Genomic DNA, 23,756 nt, shown 5'->3' on the forward strand with positions numbered 1-23,756 from the left:
TATGATGAGCACGAGTCTGTCTGGCACTCCCATGTTGTACAGTTTGTAGATCAAACCGTTGTGCCAGACTTTGTCGAACGCCTTCGCTACATCGAAGAAGAGGGCGCCGGTCGGGATTTGTTTACGCCTATTTAGCCCTATTAAGATGTGCTCCGTGAGGCGGTGCACTTGTTGTACGCACGAGTGTTTGGCGCGGAATCCAAACTGCTCGTCTATTAGAATTTTATTCGCGGTAACGAAGTCCCAGAGGCGTTTCCGAAGGAGCCGTTCGTAAATTTTGCCTATCGCTGGGAGGAGACTGATCGGTCGGTAACTAGCGGTTTCATTATTCGGTTTGCCCGGCTTGTGTATACCGATAACGTCTGCTTCTTTCCATACCGCCGGAAAGATGCAGTGCGTCATAGCGGCATTTAAGATGGTAGCCAACATTGTTATCAGTTGGACTGGTAAGAGTTTTAACGCGCGGTTGCGGATGCCGTCGGAGCCGGGTGCCTTCTTAGGTTGAAGGTTGTCTATTACTTCTCTAACTTCGTCAGAGGTAATGGGGGGTAACGCGTCCGAGGGTGGCAGGGAAGCTCTGCGCTCGACCTCCCTGTCGACTGCCTCGGTGTGTTCGGGGTCCGCGTATTGAGTGCTGGTGGTGCACTGCTCTTGCAGTGCATCGGCCAGCAACTCTGCCTTGTCATCGTCATCGAAAGCCGGTGGTTGGCCTGAAGGGCGTACGAGAGGAGGCATAGTAGCGGTAGTTTCGGACTTGAGAGTCCTTGCTAGTCGCCAGTATGCTTGATGAGAGGGCGCGAGTCCTTCTAAGTAACTATCCCAATTCTCATTTCGGGCGTCGCTTAGGCGAGATTTTACATCCCGCTGTAGACGACGCATCCGAATCCGGTTTGAGTGCGTGGCAAGTTGATCGTAGGCCCGGATTGCCGCGTTTCTAACTCTTAGGAGGTTCCTAAGTTCGGGGGACAGTCTGATGCGGTGGAAGCTATCCTCCACATCGACTTCTTTTGAGGATCTTATGATCGCGGAAGAGATGTGATCCGTGATGATGTTTATGGATTCGACTGTGTCCTCGGGGGATTGAGTTGAATCCGGGCCGCAGGGGAGGATTGGTGGAGCGGCATCGGCTAAGCATTTGCCCAGCTTCTTCCAGTCCACCATGGTCCTCGTAGCTGTGACTGGGTTGTGGGGGCGACCGAGCTGCATAACGACAGGTCGGTGGTCTGAGTCGAGCTCTGACATTGCTTCGATGGAACGCAAGCGCAGAGTTACGTTCCTCAGCAGTGCCAGGTCTATAGTGCTCGGACGGAGCGCGATGTTATACGGATAACATGTTGGAGTTGGGGGACCGACTACTTCAAAGGTAAGGTCGTCTATAAACGCGTCGAGACGCCTACCGTTTATGTTTGAACTGTGGCAGTTCCACCTAGTGTGGTGGCAATTTAAATCGCCTGCCAGGATGACGGAGTCTCCCATGCCGAACAGTGACTCGATGTCACTGCTCAGAAGGGGCTTGTCCGGGGGGAGATAGACGGATGCGATGACGATCGGCTGGTGTCCCGTCAGCGAGATACGGCACACTGACGCCTCGATATGTGAGAGCGAGGGGGTATCGAGAGGGACAACGTGCAGGGCCCGCCTATAGTAAATGGCAGTCCCGCCTTTGGAGGCGGTGAGTCTGTCATTCCTAACCATGACGTAATTCGCGACTTTCGGGTCACGACGCGAGGGCTTCAGGCAGGTCTCCTGCACTAGCAGAATATCTACAAGATTGTCGCGGAGGAATTCGTAAATTTGATCGCGTTGTCGCGCGAGTCCGTTAGCATTGTAGAATGCTAACGTAAGGGAATATGGTTTCTCTCTAGCGTTTTGCGCCATTGATTACCGGTGATTTTAGAAAGTACGGGCCACGGACTCGTAAACGTCCATGTATTCGAACGCGGCCGCGAGCCGTTGTTCGGGGTTTACCGTCCTTCGCATCGCGTCTGCGAACGATCGCAGACGGTCGAAGTTGACCGCCGTGACGAAGTCGCGCACGAGCGTGAAGTCGTTGACGGCTGAGGGTTGCGGGGGACGGTACGCGGGCGCGGGGGGAGGTGCGAGCAGGGGCTGCGGCGCGGGACGTGTCGCGAGCGGGGGCTGGGGTGCGGTTTGTGTTCCCGACCTCGTATACGGCAGCGGTTTGTTCCACGCCGAGACGGTGGGAACCGCAGCCGGTACGAAGGCGGGTTTCGGTGCTGAAGGCACCGAAGTCTTTGGGCCGACGGTACGGGGGGCTGGGTGGGTCGGACGTTTTCGCGGAGCCCTAGGACATCCACGGTAATTCGCGGGGTGCCCTTGCTTAAGGCATAGGACACAGCTTGGAGGTTCGGTCGCGGTTTCCCTAACTCGCGAGCAATCTACCGTGGCGTGATCGCCGAGACACTTCACGCAGCGGGGGCGCGCGTGGCAATTCCGAGCCGAGTGGCCATATAGTTGGCATCTGTGGCACTGTCCGGGAGTGCCACGTCTATGGGGGGCTTCAATGGTAACCCCGGATAGGCCACATACTGTCGCGAGACATGCGATCTTTTTCTTGGCCTCCGGGGTTGGTTCTAGAGCGACTAGAACCATGTTATATGGTTTTTTGTCGCGTCCGTTGTGCATCCGGTGCACACTTACTATCGGGAGGGACTGAGCGGTCAGATCCTCCCTTACGTACTGTATGTCGAGTTCCTTCGGAACTCCGCGTATTACTACGCGGAGCTCGCGGTCCTCCTGAAGAGCATAGGTATGGAAACCTATGTTCTCCTTTCGGAGGTACGCGGATAGAGCCCTATGGTCGCCCGGCGTTGCGACCTTTATTTGAATCCCATGCGCGACGTTACGCGCATGGGTATAATTTATTTTGTTTGCCTGAAGGGCCTGGGAGACGCGGTTCCATGCTGACTTCTCCTGGAGAATCAGCGGGGGCGGGGCGACAGTTTTTTGCGCGGGTGCGGGCTTGGGACGCGGCGGTGGGGTTGCGCGGCGGCCGGAGTCCGACTCCGGTGTCACGACTACCTGCGGACGGGAGGCAGTCGCTGATTTTGTTTGTTTTGTCGTGGAGCTCCGGGACTCCACGGCGCGAGTACGTTTTTTCCCGCGTTTTACCGTTTGGAACCCATCCGAGGTTCCGGGCTGCGGGCTCGTCGCGGACTCGAAGTCCATCTCCGATCCGGTATCGGAGTCTGAACCTGAGTTAATTATTACGGACGACGCGACGGATGAGATTGGCGAGAATGACGTCGCGGGTGCGTTAGGCGCTTCGTTGGCGCTAGGCGCTTCGTGAGTTGCTACGTGCGTACGTGCGCTCAAATTGGGTTTGGGGGCGGGGCCTGACTGCGCGGCTCGAAATGACGCGGCGAGGGACGCGGGCGGGGCGGGACTCGCGCGGGCGGCCCTGTAGGCCGCGAATTCGGCCGTGAGGTTGGATAGCACCGGGTACTTCTCGGCAAGTAACCCGAGAAACCCTAAGAGCTCTTCTTCCATTTTTTTCGTTTTTACCCGGGGGGGGCGTCCCCGGGACTTAAGGCACACTCGCCGAAAGGCGAGTCCCCTGAGTAGGAGTTCACCCCCTGAGCTTTACCAGCTCCAAGGGGGGGGAGTGCCTTTGCCGTGAAAACGGCAGTCGGCTAGGATTGGGGTGGAAGTTTGTGAAGGTGGGGCCCCCCTGGGTTGTGAGAATGCCACAACAAGCGGTGATCTCAGGGGGGGTTAGTCTCGAAAGAGACTGTTTTACTCGCCGAATAAATAAATAAATTTAATAAATGATATGAGTGGATGATAATGTGAAGTCGTTACGAATGCACAATCGACAAGTTCGAGTTGCTTTTACGACACAAGGTCGCGACGCCAGCGATAGTGCGTCAAGAATTCGCAACAATGCCGCGATCGATGCGACAACGACAATGCAGCGAAACTCAAGACACAAGATCGCGACGGCAGCGACAGTTTCTCGCAAAAACACGTCCGGACTGTAAGGTGATGCAATCGGAACTGAGCGTTCGACATCTGTCTCTTTCCTACTTGAGTGAGCGATGCATCCGCGTGGACAGCTGCTATACAATAATACATTTACATGTTTTCGTTATGTATGAAGTTCAGTGAAAAGTGAATGTGGTGTGTGTCAATTGTCCATACAAAATATCTATCAAACAAATAAAATTAAAATTTTCTTTTGAAGAATGAAACCATTTCATCATTATTTTCTTTTAACGTTGTCACGTTTAACTTCCGTCAGTAAACTGACTTTACAGACAACCGATTTTTCTTTTTTTTTTTCCTAGCTTTGCTGATTGATAGCCTTGATGGGCTATTTCAGCTTTACACTAGCGTGCAAGTAAGCTCACGGGGCTCAGACTGGAAGTGTTGCTAACACTGGCCCTGACAAGTAGTTACCGGCAGCCACGATGAGAGGTACCCCGGTCTCCGGAGACCCATCTGGCGCTCTTCGCCGATGACACCGCCATCTACTACTCGTGTAGGAAGAAGGCGTTGCTTCATCGACGACTTCAGACCGCAGCTACCACCATGGGACAGTGGTTCCGGAAGTGGCGCATCGACATCAACCCCACGAAAAGCACAGCGGTGCTCTTCAAAAGGGGTCGCCCTCCGAACACCACGCTGAGCATCCCTCTCCCGACTAGGCGCGTCAACACCCCCGCCCCCGCCGTTCGCCCAATCACGATGTTCGACCAGCCCATACCGTGGGCCCCGAAGGTCAAGTACTTAGGCGTCACCCTCGACAGTAGGATGACATTCCGCCCCCACATTAAGACGGTACGCGACCGTGCCGCCTTCATTCTAGGACGTCTCTACCCGATGATATGTAGGCGAAGTAAAATGTCCCTTAGAAATAAGGTGACACTCTACAAAACTTGCATACGCCCCGTCATGACCTATGCAAGTGTAGTGTTCGCTCACGCGGCCCGCATACACTTAAAATCCTTTCAAATCATTCAATCCCGTTTTTGCAGGATAGCCGTCGGAGCCCCGTGGTTCGTCAGGAATGTCGACCTCCATGACGACCTGGACTTAGAGTCCATCAGTAAGTATCTGCAGTCGGCGTCCATGCGCCACTTCGATAAAGCGGCACGACACGAGAACCCTCTCATCGTGGCCGCCGGTAACTACATTCCCGATCCTGCGGACAGAATGGAAAGCAGTCGACGTCGCCCAAAACACGTCATCTCGGATCCACCCAATCCACTAACGGTGCTTTTAGGTAATTCAAGCACCGGTCACCGTTCTCGTCGAACCCGTCGCTTGCGACGAAGGGCTCGACGAGTAAATTAACTCTCAGACACAGCCCACTGAGTTTCTCGCCGGATCTTCTCAGTGGGTCGCGTTTCCGATCCGGTGGTAGATTCTGCGAAGTACGACTCTTGCTAGGGTTCGTGTTAGCAACATCGTCAGGTTTGAGCCCCGTGAGCTCACCTACTAAAGTTAGGGTTACGCTGATATAGCCTCTCAAGGCTCTCAGCTTAGGTAGGAAAAAAAAAAAAAAAACGATGAGAGGGCTCTCGTGTCGTGCCGCTTTGTCGAAATGGGGAAATGATCAAGAGTCGTCCCAATACTAAAATTGATTTCGATTGATTGATGGTATAAGTTTATGAAATATAAAAAAAAAACACGTTTTGCAGATGAAATTTGCTTATCAAATACAAATAACACAATACCGGTTGTCGTGAGTGAGTAAAAAATGCACAGTAATGTATATAAGTATAATTAAAAATAGAGTAGGCGTTTTGTTTCACGCTACGTAAATCTTGAAGAAGTACATTACCATATTTCAATCTAACAAAATTGCATTAGCTGGTCGTGTATTCATTAAACAGAATGGTGGACATTACTTACATTAATGTTAGTATTGATAACATAGTACTTATATTGATAACGTTAGACATGAGTGGCTGGATTTGGTACACATGTTTTATTTGTAAATTTATGTGACACTAACATTGAAAATTTCGGTTTGCACGCGTCGTAGAAATAACTGAAACTACTTTTACGATTTAATGTCACGTTTTGATGTGAAACATCTATAGCCGCACGTAAAACCGATTTCTGGCGTGGCGACGCATGCCGTGGCGGCGCGTCGCCATGCGCAATCGACTGTGCGATTCTCTCCCACTCGATCCGGCGTTAAGCCATCTCTCTCTCGCTACACTGAGCTCGGATACATATAGTGTATACTCCGTAGTGTATACTCCGTAGTGTATACAGTGTTGTTTACATATAACCTGTGTTTTACTTGAAAAAAAATTATTTTTTCGTAATATTTTATTTTATCATTATGATACACAATCTGTTCTTTTCTGCATATTACTTTTACAAAATAATGTCCATGTTTCACATCTGCCAGGCGTCACGTGACGGCTCACGTTTTTTTTGTTAATTGTTATTACATTTTTTCTGAGGTGTCAAATATTTTAAAGTTTTTACGGACACGGACGACGCGATATTGTGCGAGTATTCATTGATGAGCTTATGCTGAGCTATTGACCGTATTGATTAATAATAATAAAATATAAACAATTACAACACACTTAGTTATTTACAACACGAAGCTAAATAATTCATTGTAGAGGGCACCGCAATGAATTGTCTTTGTTGCATGTTTTTAACGTCGTTTTTTTTTGTATTCTCAATCTTGTGAGTAAAATTAAAATAATATTGAGTTGTGATTAATCTTTATGGTTGGTCGGAAAATTGTTCACATTATCTTTTATTTTACCCCACCTGTGTTATAAGTATCATATTATTTTTATCAATTCTACGTTCCGATCATTTATATAACATGAATATAGAGTAACATAGCCCATATCATATTGTCTCTTCCACTAGGGCCTAGTGGAAGAGACATGGATATGGGACATGTGATATGTGATCCCATAGACACAACCCACTGAGTTTCTCACCGTATCTTTTCAGTTGCATTTCCGATTCCAAAGCACTTGTCGTGCTAGGGCCAGTGTTAGCAAATCCTTTCATTTTGAGCCCGTGAGCTCACCTACACGTCCGCGTGTAGCTGGAATAGCCCCATAGGCTGTAAGGGAAAAGAAAAGCTTGACTGATTGTTGTTCCTAGAAAATTAGTCCGTGATTTAAACTTATACAAATGTATCTCTAATTTCCAGGTTATAGATTTGCCAAAGACGACCTCGTCTGAATAAGTGTTCCCGAATAATTATTTATTTACTTAGATTTCCTTTTTTTTTTCCGTAGCTATGCTGATAGCCTTCAGAGGCTATTTCAGCTTCACCCTAACGTGTGTAGGTGAGCTCACGGGGCTCAAACCGGAGTGTTGCTAACACTGACCCTAGCAAGAGTAGCGCTTCGCAGAATCTACCACTGGATCGGAGACGCGACCCACTGAGAAGATCCGGCGAGAAACTCAGTGGGCTGTAGATTTCCTCTTGATTTGAGTCCTTCTCGTTCCAATAGGATCCGATCTGCGCTGTCAACCGTCGTTGCTACCGTGGATGTTTCGTAGTGCATTAGGCTGAGTGTCCGAAAGTGTCCCGATAAGCGACGGTGATTGATACAGGCGATAAATCGTAACAGCTCATTACGATAATGTATTGGATGACGTTAAAAAAATCTAGGTCGAAACACACAACTAAAGGGACAATTTCAATTACGTATTCGCTTTATATAATACGTATTTGTGTGATTTTTTTATACGTTTTATACGTATAATGATATTTTTAGTCTTAAAATCACTAAAATCATAAAGTACTTTTTGTAATCATACACTTGTACTAATATATGTATGTAATAATGAATGAATGAATGAATGCATTAATAAATGAATGATTTATTTGATTTCAGACAACAACAAGTCCATATGTGTACATAGATTGTATCATTGAAACATACTTAAAATTAAAAACACCAATCAAATAAAAAATCATACATTTGTAATAATATTTGTATATAATATGTATATAATAATGAATGAATGAATGAATGCATTAATAAATGAATGATTTATTTTATTTCAGCCAACAACAAGTCCATATGTGTACATAAATAGTATCATTGAAACATACTTAAAATTAACAACACCAATCAAATAAAAAAAGAGACATTTATTAAAAATAATTATCAGTTGAATACATTTCAAATATTCCATTTAAATTTTTAAATAAAGTTTGAAAGTTTCTTGTTTGCTTTGGACAGGATACTGAATATTAGATCACAGACGTGCCGACTAAGCCAATGGAATATGTTACCAATTAAACGACTCCCCTACGCTCACCCGGGTGTCCAATTCTCGCCCGGATTAGTACCGGGAGTGATAGAAGAAGCGACCGTCAACAATGAATTCAGAAAACGTCCGCATTCCTAGAACGCCTGATGATGGATCAGTAGACGAGATCATCGCATCTCTTGACGGTGCATAGTTAGTGGATATCACAACAAAAAAGATGTGTGGTGTCGTTGGACACCGGATAGGAACGAAGTTCCTTATTATAAAAATATTAATTTTAACTTCTATTCGAGGTATAAAGAAAATAATTATTCGGGTATAGTTACATTTTTATTATGATTTTTTTATTGATAAAAAAAACTACTTTACAAAGTTATTAACTTTATTTTATTCACAATGATTTATAAAAAAATTTATAATAATAATATACAAAGAAACAGCTATTTATATGAATAATAATAATAACCGTCATCACGTAGACTATACATTAGACACTGTATAGCCATTATACTAAAACTATACATAAATAATAAAAATCTTACGTTACAGACGTTTTTTCCGGTTAGGATACCCCTCCACATCGTCCCATAAGGAACTTCGTTGCAAAAAATCGCTTTCTTGAGACACGAAACTCATCAAAGACTCCATTTTTTATTTTTGATCCACCAATCAAGCCACTACAATCACCACATACAATCAGGGACATCATTTGTTTATCCATTTTAACCAAATTATAAACATCCATTGTGCTTCTTACGTAGGTATTTGGGAAGGAAAATCATACGAATAATTCGATATTGGGTCGATGAACTATGAATTTGAACTGTGCAAGAATTATCGAGGAGTCTATAAATAATGGAACTATTTTTTGGACTGCATCATCGAGCGACCGAAGAAAACATTTTGTGTTTTGTTTTCTTTTAAGTTCAATTAAATTTGCCGCGGTGGGTTCTCATTGCTTCGGTCTCATCGCGACCGTTAGTACAGAAGTGAATGAACTATAATCTGTTAAGCTTAAATAACTGCATTGTACTGTTTTAGCCAAGTCTATTTAATTTTTTTTACAATCATCATATATTAAATGGCGTTCGATAGATCTTAGACTTTCTATAGACTAGTATTTGTGTTTGCATACTAACGTAGTACTAACATTTCAAAAAGGTCATTAAGTCATTCATAAGCTTCCGTATCAGGGCAGTATACTGGTTACTGTTGGTAAGGTTTCTCTGGAATTCGCACGGGCAGGTACCACTATTCTGCCTGTTATTGCCCCGCAAACTAGCAATGCGTTCCGGTTTGAAGAGTGTGGAAGAGAGTGTACTATAAAACTGACACTTAGATCTCGTATCTCAAGGTGGGTGGTTATTACATTGTTGATGTATATGGGCTCCGGTAACCACTTAACACCAGGTTCGCCGTGAGATAGTTGATTGCATTTTCATAAATTTTTTTTGTTACTAATGTGTTTGATTGACTTATGGATAGTGATTTGTTCGACATATTTATGTCTGTATTAAAATTAGACGTGCGCCGTAGTTTTACTTGTAATTTAGAACACGTTGCATTTTCCCGGGATCAAGGGCAACTAAGGCTTGCTTTTGTCATTATCTAGTACATAAGTTATTGGTGGTAGGACCACTTGAGAGTCCGCGCGGGTAGGTACCACTACCCTGCTTATTTCTGCCGTGAAGAAATAATGCGTTTCGGTTTGAAATTTGGGGCAGCCGCTGTAACTATACTTGAGACCTTAGAACTTATGTCTCAAAGTGGGTGGCGCATTTACGTTGTAGATGTCTATAGGCTCCAGTAACTGGACTGTGAGCTCGTCCACCCACATAAGCAATTAAAAAAAAAAGAAAAATACATAAGCTACTTAGTTGATTTAATTTTAAAGGAGAACCGGTACATATAATCACACATCAAAGAACCCTGCTATGTTTGCTATAGTAATTATAGCCTGGATTGCTGGGGTCTTGACTTTTACCACGATTAAGAGTGGTTTTCTTATTTTTTTTGATGACTAGCTAAAATATATATTTATACGAAAAATAATCCACATCCGTTAAAACAATGTTTTGCATGATTGAGTTAAAAAACAACGCAAAATTTTAACAAAAAAACCAAACTAGCTCCAACAAAATAAAATGAAATTGTCATTAATGATGAGTCAAGGACAATTAAATATGCATAATTAACTATAAATCAAGAACTACTAATATCCTTTTAATGCGACCGCACGAGAAGCCGCGGTTTTTTAAATGACAAAAGAATCCTTATAATCCTTTCACATAAAAAAAACACAGTTGAATAAAAAACTTCCTTTATTGAAGTTAATGGAAATTTTACTTTTCTGATTTTAGTGCATTTGAAACACAAGTAAAATTTGTTTCTATCATTAATTTTAGCATCGAGTAGATAAGCCGGCGATTGATGTGACGACCAGTCAAATCAAATCAAATCAAAAAATTTTTATTCAACATAAATGAAAGTATATACTTGTTGAACGTCAAAAGAACTACCGCCAATTCACAAGAACTAGCCTCCGTCCTGAGAAGAATTGGCAAGAAACTCAGCGGGCATGTCTTTTTTTTTTTAAATATGAAATTTAGTTTATTTTTTTTTTAATATTAGATTATTTTTTTTTGTGTTTAAGTCTTTCTTTACTCTAGTAAACACAGCATGATCAATCAATATTTGTGAGAATGTAATCTTCGTTAATGTGTGAGTCTTCGAGTGACTTTTTTTAACACGCTTTTATTAGCTTCGGACGTATATATGTTAGTATGTATGTAACGGAATCTTTGATCATGATTTTAACTCCCTTAAAAACGTCGGATTAACTCGAAATTTGGCATACTTTTTAAGGACCGATGACAATTCAATATTTAAAAAAAAAAAAAAAAAATTGAAATTAAATTATTATTAATATTTTCATAATATCCTGAAAAGCACCTCACGCTTTTTTTACAATATAATCATTTTTTCTGACACTATTTTTAATTCAAATTTATTAAAATTTATTTTCTATTTTTTAGTTAGATAAAAGCTTTTTATTTTTATTTTTTTAAACTATTTTTTTTATTGCCCTTGTAGGCAGACGAGCATACGGCCCACCTGATGGTGAGTGGTTACCGTCGCCCATGGACTTCAGCAATGCCAGGGGCAGAGCCAAGCCGCTGCCTACCGTAAACTCTATAAGTAAACTCATTGTGTTTGTATTCGTTTCATTGTTCACAACAGCCCTATCGATTCATGGAATCGCAAGGACTTGATAATATAACTAAAGTGATGTGTCACTAAGTATCAAAATGAGTTCCCACATGATCAATAAAAGGTTGCTATTTTTGCAAAATTTTGAAAGATACAAAACCCCCTACGCCTACAAAGGTGAAACTATGATATTCTCTACATGCTATGCAGTATGTACCATGGAATAGTATTCTAAGAAATCTTTGGAGATGATCCGGTCATCTCTTTTGTACCATCACACCACCACCACCACCAAAGAATAGTTCAACTGTATTACCACAGTTCTTCTCGAGCGCTATGACATTTCTATCTTCAAGGGAAATGTTAGGCAAAAGTTTACCTCTAAACTCAGGAGTCAAGACGTTACTGCGTCTTATGAGTGGCCACACAGAGGTGGTTAGTGAGCTCTGAAATATATTTATGGGCTTAAAGTTAATTTATAAAAATAAGCAACGGTCAGTGTGTGCACACGAGATGCAACTCAGCTAAATTTATTCCATGTGATTATTAATTTAATTTCGGTTACAAATTGACCTTCCTCCGCCTACAAAGTGTCGCAATATCCTGCGCGATATTCATAATTATCTTTTAATGCTGTATTTGCGTTATCACGTATCAAAACATTTACGATTTGCATAAATATTGGTTGTATGGTTTATTACGGAAACTCCGGAGTAAAGTCTTGCCATCGTCTTGCGTATTGACATTGATATTGAATCTGCCGTGAAACAGACACGTTAATTGACAAAAGCAGTAAAAAAATTAGCGGAGACTCCAAAAAAACAATACCGCTGCTTAGACAATAAATTGAGCTTCTTCTTGGTCAGGAACTCTTGTTGGAGTAGTCGTGGTTGCTCTGGCGATATACCAGGTTGAAGCATTCGTTAGGTCCCCAAAGTTTTCAAGGATTTTCCTCGTGCTGATACTCTTTTAGATCTAATGGTTCAAAGCGTTTTGTGCACACTTGACTATGTTGGACTCAGTGGCTTTCTTGATTAGGTTCTATCTACCGGACTGGTGGTCGACCAGGTGTTCTCTTATCTTCCACCTGGCTTTGAACCACTAGAATCTCCATCCAGTTCTCATTGGATATCTGATCAAAGAACCTTAAAATTCGTAACTGTGCAGTAGACGAAAATCGTTTTTTGATACCGAATTCTTTGAGAATGAATGCATTGATGCGGAATACCATCCACGGGATCTTTAAGAGGCGTCTAAAGCACCAGATTAATATCTCGATTTTATTGATTGCATCAATCACTCAATCCATTCATTCATCATTCATAGCGGTATACAGCGGCCTGGCTCTACCCGCGGCATTGCTGAAGTCCATTGGCGACGGTAACCACTCACCATCAGATGGGCCATATGCTAGACTGCATACAAGGGCAATTAAAAAAAAACATCAACAGCTTCATTCATTCTATCGACAACAACAAAAATAGTCTGCACATTGGACATAAAACATTGCATTATCTTTTCGATTACAAACACGTTATAGTATGGTTTTGTATAAAACCACATTATTGATAAAACAAAGTTAAACAGTTTAAATGTACTTTTCTATATTTATTAATAAGCATTACGGTATGCTTCTATTTATTGTAAGTATGTATCTTCTTTAATAATGTATTATTAATAGTACACCGCGAACATATCTGCTGTGTCTTTATCTTTTCCAGAATTTCTGTAAATTAAACGGTTGGCTCTAACAGATCGCTTTTGGCGATAAGACCGCCTATTGTACAAATACGTCCTCGCCAAACCCGTCGCTTGCGACGAAAGGCTCGACGAGTAAATGAACCCACAAACAGCCCACTGAGTTTCTCGCTGGACCTTCTCAGTGGGTCGCGTTTCCGATCCGGTGGTAGATTCTGCGAAGCACTGCTCTTGTTAGGGCCAGTGTTAGCAACACTTCCGTTTTGAGCCCCGAGAGCTCACCTACACGCTAGGGTAAAGCTGAAATAGCCTCACAAGGCTATCAGCATAGGCAGGGGAAAAAAAAGTGGCCCAATGGATCAGACGCCCGTCTACTCGTGTCGAACGATGCGACTGTGCCGGTACTCAAATCCCACTTGTGGGCATATTTATGACTTCCACAATGGTCAGCATCGTGCAACAAAAATCAAACTCGCAAAAAATATAATTTGCGGAATATGTATCATCATCAGTGGGGCATGTTGTAAGCCTGCTTATTTCTGCTGAGTTCCGTTTTTAAAGGGCAGCCGTTGAAATTTTCTTGACAAAAATAAACAATATTTTCAAATTTACGAACTGCATATACACACAACTTTATTATTGGTGGTAGGACCTCTTGTGAGTCCGCACGGTGTGAGTACCACCACCCTGCCTATTTCTGCCGTGAAGCTGTAATGCGTTTCGGTTTGAAGGGTGTGGGCAGCTGTTGTAACTATACTGAGACCTTAGGACTCATATCTCAAGGTGGGTGCCGCATTTACGTTGTAGATGTCTATGGGCTCCAGTAACCACGTAAAAAACAGGTGGGCTGTGTGTAAGAAATAAATAAAAAAAACAAAACACCTATGTGTATGCAATAAACGTGTTCTTCCATTTTCCTCTTACGCATATACGCATATTTCACAGTCGTAACGATTTTAAAAATAAAACAATCTAAGAATACAAGTTCTTGTTTATATCAATTCGTTGTTGATAGAAATTGTACAGTATAGTTGAATAATTATCTGTTTAAGCATACCAGAAAACGAACTACGAATGACAGCACAACTATAAAACTAAACATTTCTTTGAAATTGAATAATAAAAATTTAAAATTTATACTAATATTATAAAGCTGAAGAGTTTGTTTGTTTGAACGCGCTAATCTACTACTGGTCGGTTTGAAAACATCTTTCAGTGTTAGATAGCCCATTTATTGAGGAAGGCTATAGGCTATATAACATCACGGTAAGACTAATACAAGTGGAGCACCATTAAATAATACTTCAAAAAAGGGGTTTAAATATCTCCTTAACATTCTATAATTCAAAAATATTTTCACTTTCTACATAAATGAAGTGGTGGGGTAAAATTTTGCGTTATGCCAAAGAACCTATTCCACGCGGACGGAGTCGCGGGCTAAGCTAGTAATTAAATAAAATGAGCAAAAATGCTTAACTTTTCATTCAATTTTATTTCAAATGGCCTCAGAAAATCCTGTTTCATAGTTTTCTCATAATTTCCGGGAAAGTCGTTCTGAAACTTCTTGAACCACGAAGTACGCTAAAAACTAAGGCGATGAACCTCAAATAATTTAGAACCAATTGACCGTACTTAATAAACGAGTTCCGTATTGAAAGCATTTTAATCGGTGACTTGCATTGACATGTTAATAACAATAATATTAACCTTGGAACTGTATCATGAAACAAAATTTTAATTTTTTTTACGACAAACATTCGTTGAACATCGAAAATAGCTCCATTAAATCGAATTTGCTATATTTTGAAATGATTTTCTCTACAAAATCACCTTATATCTGGGAATTTCGTAACTTTGTAAACTTATGTAGTCTTTTCCTCAATACCACGAAAAAATTGGACGACTGTTTAGTCATATCTTAAAATATTGATACTTAGCATTTTTTGCTGTCATCTTTTTAAAAAAAATTTAACCTCGTTCAAAACATAGAATAAAATCAGTCAATATTTGAATAGACGTCAAATTTATATATTGAAAACCCATAAAGGCTATCCGAAGCCCGCCTAGATGGCGCCGGTTAGAGTGAGCTATCCTACGGAATACCCCGCTGGACCAGAACCAGCGTGAGTCGAGGATAGCCGGCCTTCCATCACCCGGATGCTCATGCGTAAAACGCGTGCAGAGCAGCTTGCACGACGTCTTCTTAGGTCCCCCTCGCCGGTCCCCAGACCGACATATGAGGGGGACCCGAAACACTTAGAGGGCCAGGGCTTGGGCGAGATCCGCCTCCCTGGCCCCCGCTCGACGGCGGCGGGCCTGTGCGTCTCTCACGCGCCCCGCCGCCTCCTTCTGCGAGATGGTGCACTCGCAGAAGTCAAGCATCGCCTTCCACGACTCGTCGTCACCGAGCATTGATGCCACAACACTCGGCAACGACAAGTCGTTTCCTATTTTTGCGACGAGAACACGGCGCCACCCCTCCCATGCGGGGCAGGCGACGAGCGTGTGCTCCACCGTGTCCAAGTCGCAACCACAATGGTGGCACTCTGCCGTCGGCTCGGCTCCGATCAGGTGCATGAACTCACCGAAGCAACCATGCCCAGTGAGCACCTGCGTGAGCCGGAAAGTGAGGCGTCCTCTGTCACGATTCACCCAATTCACAAGAACCGGGCGAATCGCCTCGACGGTCCTACGACCAGCCGAAGGATCGGCCAGCCGTCTGGACCATGACTCCAGCACGGACCGCCAAGATTGGGCCTTCCGCGCTCTGACCACACTGGGGCTGGGACGTGCCACGCCCCGGGAACGAAGGTCAGCCCGCCACTGATAGTCAGCGGCGAGCGCCTCCGCCTCCAGGACCCAAGGCGGCGTCCCAGCCAGTATACACGCCGCCTCGAAGGAGATGGTGCGATAGCCACGGATGACCCTGACCGCGATGGTGCGTTGCGGCCGTTGCAGCAGCTTCGCTACCCCCACGACCAGGGACTGGCCCCACACGGGCGCCCCGTATAGGGCCATTGATCGCACCACCCCCGTATAGAGACGGCGCGTCACCTGGTCAGGCCCCCCCACGTTGGGCAGAAGCCGGCTTAACGCGCCGGCCACCCCCAACAAACCAGGGACCAGGTTCTGAAAGTGAGCACGGAAGGTCCAACGACTGTCCAGAATGAGGCCGAGGTACTTCAACTGCACCCCGACCTCGATACGGACGCCTCCAACCATGATATGGGCATCAACAGGTGGCACTCTCCGGGGCCTGTGGAACCACATGACCTCGGATTTACTGAGCGCCACGTCGACGCCCAATCTCCTGATTTTGCCGACGACATGTGCCACCCCAGCGGTGGCAAGACGAGCAGACTCAGCAAAACTCCCCCCCCGGGCCACGACCAGCGTGTCGTCTGCGTAACAGATTACGCTTAGGCCCGGGAGGAGGGCACCCCTCAGTACCCAGTCATACCCGATGTTCCACAAAAGGGGGCCGAGCACCGACCCCTGTGGAACATCGCGCACGACCGGGAACCTGTGTACGATCCTACCGTGTCCGGTACACGTGACCGATCTGTCCTCCAAGTAGGAACCCACCAGTCGGCGAAGGTAGAGAGGCACTCCGTGTCTTTCCAGTGCCCCCCCCTATCACGGACCAGAGCAGGGTGTTAAACGCATTGGCGATGTCGAGCGACACCGCCAAGGCCACCCCACCCCTGGAGACGGCTTCTTCCGAGAGAGCCCGTACGCGAAGGATCGCGTCCACCGTTGAGCGGCCCTCTCGAAAGCCATACTGCTCCGCCGACAGATCGGGTCCCACCCCGACCAGATGCTGAATGATGCGGGCCGCCAGAATGCGTTCCAGCAGCTTGCCCACCTCATCCAGCAACACGATGGGACGGTACCCGGCGGCAGTATCCGCCGGGCGCCCCTCCTTTCTCAACAGCACGAGTCTGCCCGTCCTCCACGATGAAGGAAACCGTCCCGACTCGAGGCAGGAGTTGTAAAGCCTCAAGAGTCGGTCCCCCAGGGCACCAAGAGCCAAGGCCCAAACCCGGCCATGGAGTCGTCGTGGCCTAAAGGATAAGACGTCCGGTGCATTCGTGTTGAAGCGATGCAACGGTGTTCGAATCCCGCAGGCGGGTACCAATTTTTCTAATGAAATACGTTCTCGACAAATGTTCACGATTCACTTCCACGGTGAAGGAACAACATCGTGTAATAAAAATCAAACCCGCGTAATTATAATTTGCGTAATTACTGGTGGTAGGACCACTTGTGAGTCCGCGCGGATAGGTACCACCGCCCTGCCTATTTCTGCCGTGAAGCAGTAATGCGTTTCGGTTTGAAAGGTTGTAAAAACCGTATCCGTTGTAAAAAAAAAACACATAAGTAAGTGCCTTCAAGAAATCGAAAGTACGTGGCGAGCTTAAAGTGAGTACACGAGAAGCTTTTTTATTTTGAAATGATGTGCAAACAGCAATAAAAATATATTGCCGAGTATTTTAAATGCTGTCGCATGTTATTTTTCTAAAATATTATTGGTGATACAAGTTTTGGAAGACAAACAGATCGCGCGTCTGATGTTAACACCGATTGTAGTAATAATTAGTTTTTCATTATATGATTATTTTAATGATTTGGATTATAGGATAAAAAAAATCCTTGGATATTTGAAAACTAAATGTAAGAATGATGGATTACAAACATTATAAGCATGTTTGATATTGTATTTTATATTCCAAATCGTATTGAAAAAAACAAACAAACTATCAGTGGTGTGAATTTTAATAAGATGACGCATCAGTGGACTTGAATAAACTCAAACTTCTAGCACAATTACCATTTCGGCCAATGATTTATCGGGCTATTTTCGATGAGCAAAACCATACAATAGATGGCTTGACAAGCTCACGACTCGCCCGAATTTAAGCGGTTATAACAGTCCATGGATCGCAATCTGAACCAACAATTTTGATACTGTATTATCACTTATTTATCCTAGTAAATCTGACGCACGACTGTTTTGCGGCAGTAATAGTAAACCCACAACAAATACTCAATCTCACTAGTTAGTTAATTGACCTTTTTTTCCTTCGAAGGCAGATAAGCGTTTAATCACATCGCGACCTTCTGGGGCATCAGTACCTGAGACACCGTTCATTATGTCTTAGTTAATATAATTGCAAAAACAAGTGAGACTTCTATCTCGAGTTTTCAAGACGTGAGCTCTATGTAAATTTATTTTGACCTATCTATTAAAATAGTTCACAGTTCGATCTGGTGGTGTGTTGTTGATCTTTGTAACGGGTATAACGTCTATTAACTAATGGGTCGAGAGGATTTTTGCCCATCTAAGACAAAAATAATTCAAACAATGAATTAAGGTTTAAATGATCGATCGCTATTAGAATTCTTTTAACATTGTGCCGTCATGTATTGTTTGATTGTTTAGTAGACACGGAAATCTATTTTTTGCAATGTATATCTAATATATAAAATTCTCGTGTCACAATGTTCGTTCCCATACTCCTCCGAAACCGCTTGACCGATTCTCATGAATTTTTTTATACATATTCAGTAAGCCTGAGAATCGGCTACTATCTATTTTTCATACCCCTAATTGAATAGGGTTGTCCACCCCTAACATATTTTTTTATTTTGACATTTTTTTTTGTTATAATGAGGTATTATATGGTTGAATGAGGTTTTGTTATTTTTATTATATATTCCCTCATCGTTCACAGCACTACATACCTCTTTCACTCATTTACCACATCCTTACACACTTACAATAAGTTAGTTTTTTTTTCTACACTAGAAATTCCCTAGAAATCTTATATATGGCAAAACAATGTTTGCCGGGTTAGCTAGTGTACCTATAGAAAATCGATAATTCGTTATATTGACTCACCTCCTGTAGGAACCAACTCTTATCTTCCAGGTAAACGTCATCGCAAGGTTTCCCGTATACGTAACCGAAATCTGAATTGTTCAGTTTCACGTTTTTCTTCACTCGATTTACGTAATGCAAGTTGAAGCCTCGATTCATCATGATTCCCTCATCAGGCAAATAAGCACAGCTCTTGAAGGTCGAATTCATGTACATGACCGAACCAATAGAACAACATTTTCTCACGCAATTTTTTACTTTGCAAACACACCCGTAAGTTCTAAGAGTTTCGTTACTAAAATACACATGTTTCGGTGGATAGAGAATTCCGTCGCTTAATATAGTCCCATTAGACAGTAGCACACCGTTGGTAATATCAACACTGTCTTTCGTATCGCATAGATTTTTGTTAGCGCGAACCGACGCGATAGTTACAAGAATTATTAAAAGAAACATTGCTTTTAGATTGAGAGAGATTTAATAGGATCACGACACGAGCACGCTTCGTATCTCGATGCAAACTGGTTTAAAAGTTTGCGTGTTTTAATTTATACCCGGCTTTTTTAGGGTTTGTACTCAACTAGGGACGCGTTAGAACGGAAACAAGAAAAAGCAATTTAATTTCGTACGAATTAATAATAGTGAGATTGAATCCCGTTTGTATTCTGATTAAAGAAACATTTCTTTTGTTTATTTTAAATAACCAACTAATATGTCCGTTTGTTGAGACCGCGTGAATTGTACTAAACGCTTAGATGCATATACATGTTCGCCAAAACATTGTCGTACTAAATAGTTTTATTTGTGGTTTATTCAAATTAAATTGCAAGCTTGTTTGATTTGGTATTATTCGTACAATTTGCGGGAAGGTCAATTATATTTATAGTGTCACAGTAATGACTTACCAATATTACCATATATTTTTTTGTTGTTTCTGAACATAGCAAAGAGTAATTAAGATATTAGCTAGTAATTAGCTGCGTATTTTTTTTATAATTTTATTTTTGCATGCTCAGTTTCATATATATGACTAATTAATGTCGTTTTTGAAGACCTATCTGATACAGGATGTCAATGTACTGATATTATTTTTAATCAGGACGTATTTGTACTATTTGGTGGTCACGAAAAATGTTTTGTTTTTATTGCTTAGATGGATGGACGAGCTCACAGCCCACATTGTGTTAAGTGGTTACTGGAGCCCATAGACATCTACAACGTAAATGCGCCATCCACCTTGAGATATAAGTTCGAAGGTTTCAAGTATAGTTGCAACGGCTGCCCCACCCTTCAAACCGAAACGCATTACTGCTTCACGGCTGAAATAGGCAGGGCGGTGGTACCTACCCGTGCGGACTCACAAGAGGTCCTACCACAATCTGGATGCCGATCACGTTCCTCTATTTTCGGTATCTCTGGATTCCTTCCTGGGTACTCTCAAATGTCAGCACCTGAGTTTTGACAAAATTCATTTGACTGATGAAATATGTTTAAGCCACGTGCTGTAGGAATCTCTGACGCGTTTAATAAGGTAGACGTTAAGTTTTTGCGTGAAAGATCTTCCTTCTGCGACGGAAACAAGTAATCAAAAGAATCGATCAAGGTAGGAGGGTAAGGATTTTTCTCGACCAGTAATTCAAAATGCGCTTAGTCAATATATTAGTATAGTAGTAATAAAAACGGGTGCGCGTCTCTTGAAGTATATGGCTCCTTAGGTTTTTTTTTCCTACCTATGCTGATAGCCTTGAGAGGCTATATCAGCTTCGCCCTAACGTGTAGGTGAGCTCATGGGGCTCAAACCGGGTGTTGTTAATACTGGCCCTAGCTAGAGCTGTGCTTCGCAAAATCTACCACTGGATCGGAAACGCGACCCACTGAGAAGATCCGGTGAGAAACTCAGTGGGCTGTGTCTGTGGGTTAATTCGCTCGTCGAGCCCTTCGTCGCAAGCGACGGGTTTGGCGAGGACGGTGACCGGTGCTTGTGGTACCTAAAAGCACCGTTAATGGATCGGAACTCCTTATGGTAGATGAAAGTTCATCGGTAAATTTAAAGTAAACAATAAGAGATTCAGGTCAAATGGATGTACCTAATTTTATCTCAAACTTGCTTAATATTTCCGTTCCCTCAATCTTTGTGAACATTAAAATTTACGTTCACGAAAGTGGTACATAATTAAATTATTAAAAAATTGAAGTAATTGTTAAATCCCGTGAAACGTTAAATTCCGTTTAACCATTCACGGTATTGTTAAATTATCTCAACAAAAACCATCGTACGTTCCCCATTATTGAGAATTTTAAGAGGCACATACTTTTGTGACTTCAATACCACGTTTTCTAGCAAACCTTTACTTAAGCCAAAAATTAGTTAAGGACTTCCACTATTTTACCAAACTTAGACCTATTATTCTACACTTAGGTATATCTGGCGCTTCGGAACATTCGCGCTTTCATCCTGTACTACCATTTGGAGTACCACATTTAACTTTTGACGTGTCAGCTGTGTATACCGGCTTCCTACTTAAAGTTTAAACAACTAAATTATTAATAGACTTCGATTCAAATCGGTTTGGGGCTACGAAAAGACGAACCCGATCAAATTAAGTTTTTATTACACATTTGCCAATAAACCGCGCAACCCTGAAAAACGTAAATTTTCAATGAATTATTTGTATCATGACTAAAGCCCGTCATAACCTTCCTCTGGGAGTAACCGCTTTATTATTTTGTATGCCGTAATAACACGTATGTTTTGTTGGAAATTTTATATACATATTAATAGGTAAAAACTGTTATTATGACAATAGGCAATTGTGATCATAAAATTTGTTGAATTAGTTGCTTTTATTTGCGCTAACATATCAACTATGTGAATTTACTGGTCTTAGACGGAATAACCATATTATAGACTGCCCAGGACATGTGAAGAACGTATGGTTGACAACAAATGGTTGTCTCCAATTTAGTATTGGAGTAAGGCTGCCGCAAGAAAACAAAATCAAAATGTTTTTATTTATGTATTTAAGAAGTCTTTCGCGGGAGTTTATAAGTCGTCATGTCACATGTCTATACAATCTATTCAGAATATAATCTCAGCCCTAAGAATCGGTCACTGAGTTGAATATAATACCATAAGCGATATTTCCAATTAGTAAATCCCCGCTCTTTCAACATCCGTATAAAGATTGGTCACAAAAAGTATTTACGATCAATGGTGATCTTTTAAAAAAGTTGTCTTTCAAAACTAATCTAATCTACAACCAGTTTAATTGAGTAATAACTGACGAAGCCGGACCAACAAAAAAAAACGTGGTCTTTTAGTTTGAACTTTAAGAAGGAAGTAACTATTTTTTTACTTGTCAGTGCGATGTGATCATCTTCGGAAAGACTCTTTCGTAAAGACATATCTGATATTAACATATTTTCTGATAATTGTTGTACCAGCAAATTTACTTCAAATCTGTAGAGTAGTTATGTTTTGTATGAGATGCATGTTAAAATAGGTAACTGCATATAATTAATAATTTGTATAAAAAGTTTCATAAAGGATATTAATTTAATTAAAACGATAGTAACACTATCAATATTTATATATTAAGTTTTACTCGCGTTAAATTTAGGGCTTGATAAAAAAAACCTTATCCAGGCTTAAAGAGTTGTTACCGAGACGGCTGACGTTTCAGAGCCTCGATTCGCCTCGAAGGCTCCATCGGCTGGGCGTTCTTGGGGTGAGCTGCGCTGTCTGGTTGCAGTGTTGACCGCAGTAGCCCCCCTGCCTGATCCGGGTTCTGACCTCGGAGGGGATCGGACGCTTGTGCGAAGAGCGCATGGGAGTCCTTTAGTGGGTCGGGCCCTGAAAACATCCTTGGGCCCGCGATTTCGTAGTCGCGGATCAGGCCACATACCCCGCGCGCCCCCTAGGCGCGGGGACCTCGTAGGAGGTTCGGCCCCCGGCCCGAAAAAAAAGGCTTAAAAAATTGTGGCCGCTAGAAAGTGGCTTCACTGCGTTCCTGACATTACCGACGTCCATAACCATTCCGCCTATGAGGGCAATAAATATATATTTTAGCAGATATATGTATAGCTTATAAAAATACCCTGTGTTAATCCAGGTCATAAACAATCTTTGTGCGACAATCCATAAAGCCTTTTTAAACATGTTTTCATGATTACGTGTCGAATACACAAACTATTACATTTAGTATGAGACAAAATAAAATCAAGTAATAGTAATCTATATACTAATATATAAATCTACAGTGCTTTTTACGGATGTTCCGTTATAACTACTGAACCATTCATCCGATTGATTTGAAACTTGGTATCCATGTGGAAAATAAACGTACTTAATGGATAGGCTAATATTTATATGACTGTTGGATTCTTTAATAATAATGGCAATAAATAATAAAGTTAATTTTAAATGCCCAGCGAAGCGGGCGAGTACGGCTAGTATTTTTATATCAAGCTTAACGCCATTCATAGCGCCCGATGTCACCTGTGGCTTATCGTTGAGTATGATGCATGGTTAACTTGATGTACATATATTAACCTCATATCAATTTCAATCGATTTCCACGTGTTCGATTTTCACATATATAGCGATAATGTTAAAATTTCGTTTGTTGGTTCATTCACAATGGAATAACGAATTAAAATTAATCTTAACTAATAATTTTACACCGAACTCTTTTACAATTATTAATATGACACAATTTGCACGCATTGTGTG

The 23,756-nt window shown here is 42.5% G+C and overlaps 1 protein-coding gene across 3 annotated transcripts in view; it reads right to left on the reverse strand.

The window, feature by feature from the left end:
- LOC114242938 (putative G protein-coupled receptor Mth-like 3) overlaps nt 1-23,756 on the reverse strand; it is a 123,479-nt gene that overhangs the window by 82,120 nt on the left and 17,603 nt on the right. For 2 of the 3 annotated variants that reach the window (XM_089729572.1, XM_089729569.1), the window contains exon 1: nt 19,046-19,752. The exons of the other annotated variant lie outside the window; for it this stretch is intronic. In XM_089729572.1, coding sequence (XP_089585698.1) covers nt 19,046-19,480 — 435 coding nt within the window. In that variant the 5' untranslated portion in view covers nt 19,481-19,752. Of the gene's footprint in view, nt 1-19,045; nt 19,753-23,756 lie in introns of those variants that run through there. 3 annotated transcript variants of the gene reach the window in all.

The sequence above is a fragment of the Bombyx mandarina genome, chromosome 08, assembly GCF_030267445.1.
Source record: "Bombyx mandarina strain Sakado chromosome 08, ASM3026744v2".
Lineage (NCBI taxonomy): Eukaryota > Metazoa > Arthropoda > Insecta > Lepidoptera > Bombycidae > Bombyx > Bombyx mandarina.